The sequence below is a fragment of the Trichinella spiralis genome (assembly GCF_000181795.1).
Source record: "Trichinella spiralis strain ISS 195 chromosome Unknown Scfld9, whole genome shotgun sequence".
Lineage (NCBI taxonomy): Eukaryota > Metazoa > Nematoda > Enoplea > Trichinellida > Trichinellidae > Trichinella > Trichinella spiralis.
Genome location: NW_003526948.1, coordinates 3,163,978 through 3,165,178, shown reverse-complemented (window position 1 = coordinate 3,165,178; position 1,201 = coordinate 3,163,978). Strand labels below are relative to the sequence as shown.

The window sequence follows — 1,201 nt, the reverse complement described above, 5'->3', positions numbered from 1 at the left end:
CTATCATGAAACTATCAGGACAGCTACTGATTGCGTATTTGTTGAGATATGTAAAAAAAGTAAAACAGAAATAGAATTTTAACGGAATTGAAATAAAAAGTAATGAAGAATAAAAGTTAAATGAAGGTGCATATGGCAGAGTTCCATTCATTTTTCCAACGCGATTGCCAATTTTTTACCCGAAAATTGCAATTTACTTTAATAACAATTGTTCCTGATTTTTATGTATCAGGCAAGAATCTTTCAAACTTTAAAACCTTTGTTCATTGAATTTTGTGATAGATTACAATTCAGAGGTAAGAATTATCCAAAATTATCAAATTGGAAAGCTATTTTCGTGCAATACGCCAGTCTTTAATTTTATAAATTGCAAATGCTGAAACCGGTAACTTTATCAAATTTCTGAAAAAAATCATCGATTGAGGTTTATTGAAAATTTACATACCTATAATTGCCACACAATTGCTTGTGCTAATCACAACATTATTTATAATACGCCGCAGTTTTTGACATGCATGGATTATGTTCCTCTGTAGGTACTGGTGGATTCCTCTAGAGCAGGGGTAACCAAAGTGGTCAATATCGACCCCTTGGGGTCGATGGGACTCTCTAAGGGGTCGATAAAGGCTTAGGGGTCGAATGGGGGTCGATGAACTCCGGGATCGAATATGAACTTCGAAATCCCATCTGAGTAATTTATTTCGTCGAGAACTATTTTGTAACAATAATTTATACTTTTCTGAACTATCAACAGACACTATCAGAAATTAATTTTGCGCGATGCAAAGAGTATTTTCGACTTCAGGCTAAATTTTCACCACCTTTTCTTACTGGTTGTTTAGACGCCAGTTAGACAAAATGCGACTTTGTTCTAAGAGTTTGATAAATGTGTTGTATAGGCCTTTGTCTTTCGTCACATCAGATGAATTGGTAAATGCGATTTTATCAAAGCAAAGGAACACACTGAACCTGGAAATGCGTGGAGACGTGCGCCTGAAACTCACCAATTTACAGCCAAATATCAATGCCCTTGCAGCTGCTCATCAAACACATTCTTCACATTAACGATGCCAAACAGTTAAATAAAAAAATATCATAATAGTTAAATAAAAAGAATTAGCAACTACTTTGAATTTACATGAATACCGCCATTCATAGAAACAGATATACAAATTGACATAATGATAATCTACGACGTAAA

The 1,201-nt window shown here is 34.3% G+C and overlaps 1 protein-coding gene across 1 annotated transcript; it reads right to left on the bottom strand.

The window, feature by feature from the left end:
• Positions 1–329: 329 nt before the first annotated feature.
• On the bottom strand, positions 330–1,044 carry Tsp_05403 (ubiquitin-conjugating enzyme E2 1). Its single transcript, XM_003371697.1, is given in 4 exon segments — positions 330–352; positions 446–711; positions 832–993; positions 1,013–1,044. The coding sequence occupies 4 exon segments, from the start codon at positions 1,042–1,044 to the stop codon at positions 330–332; spliced, it is 483 nt and encodes a 160-aa protein (XP_003371745.1).
• Between the last annotated feature and the right edge of the window lie 157 nt (positions 1,045–1,201).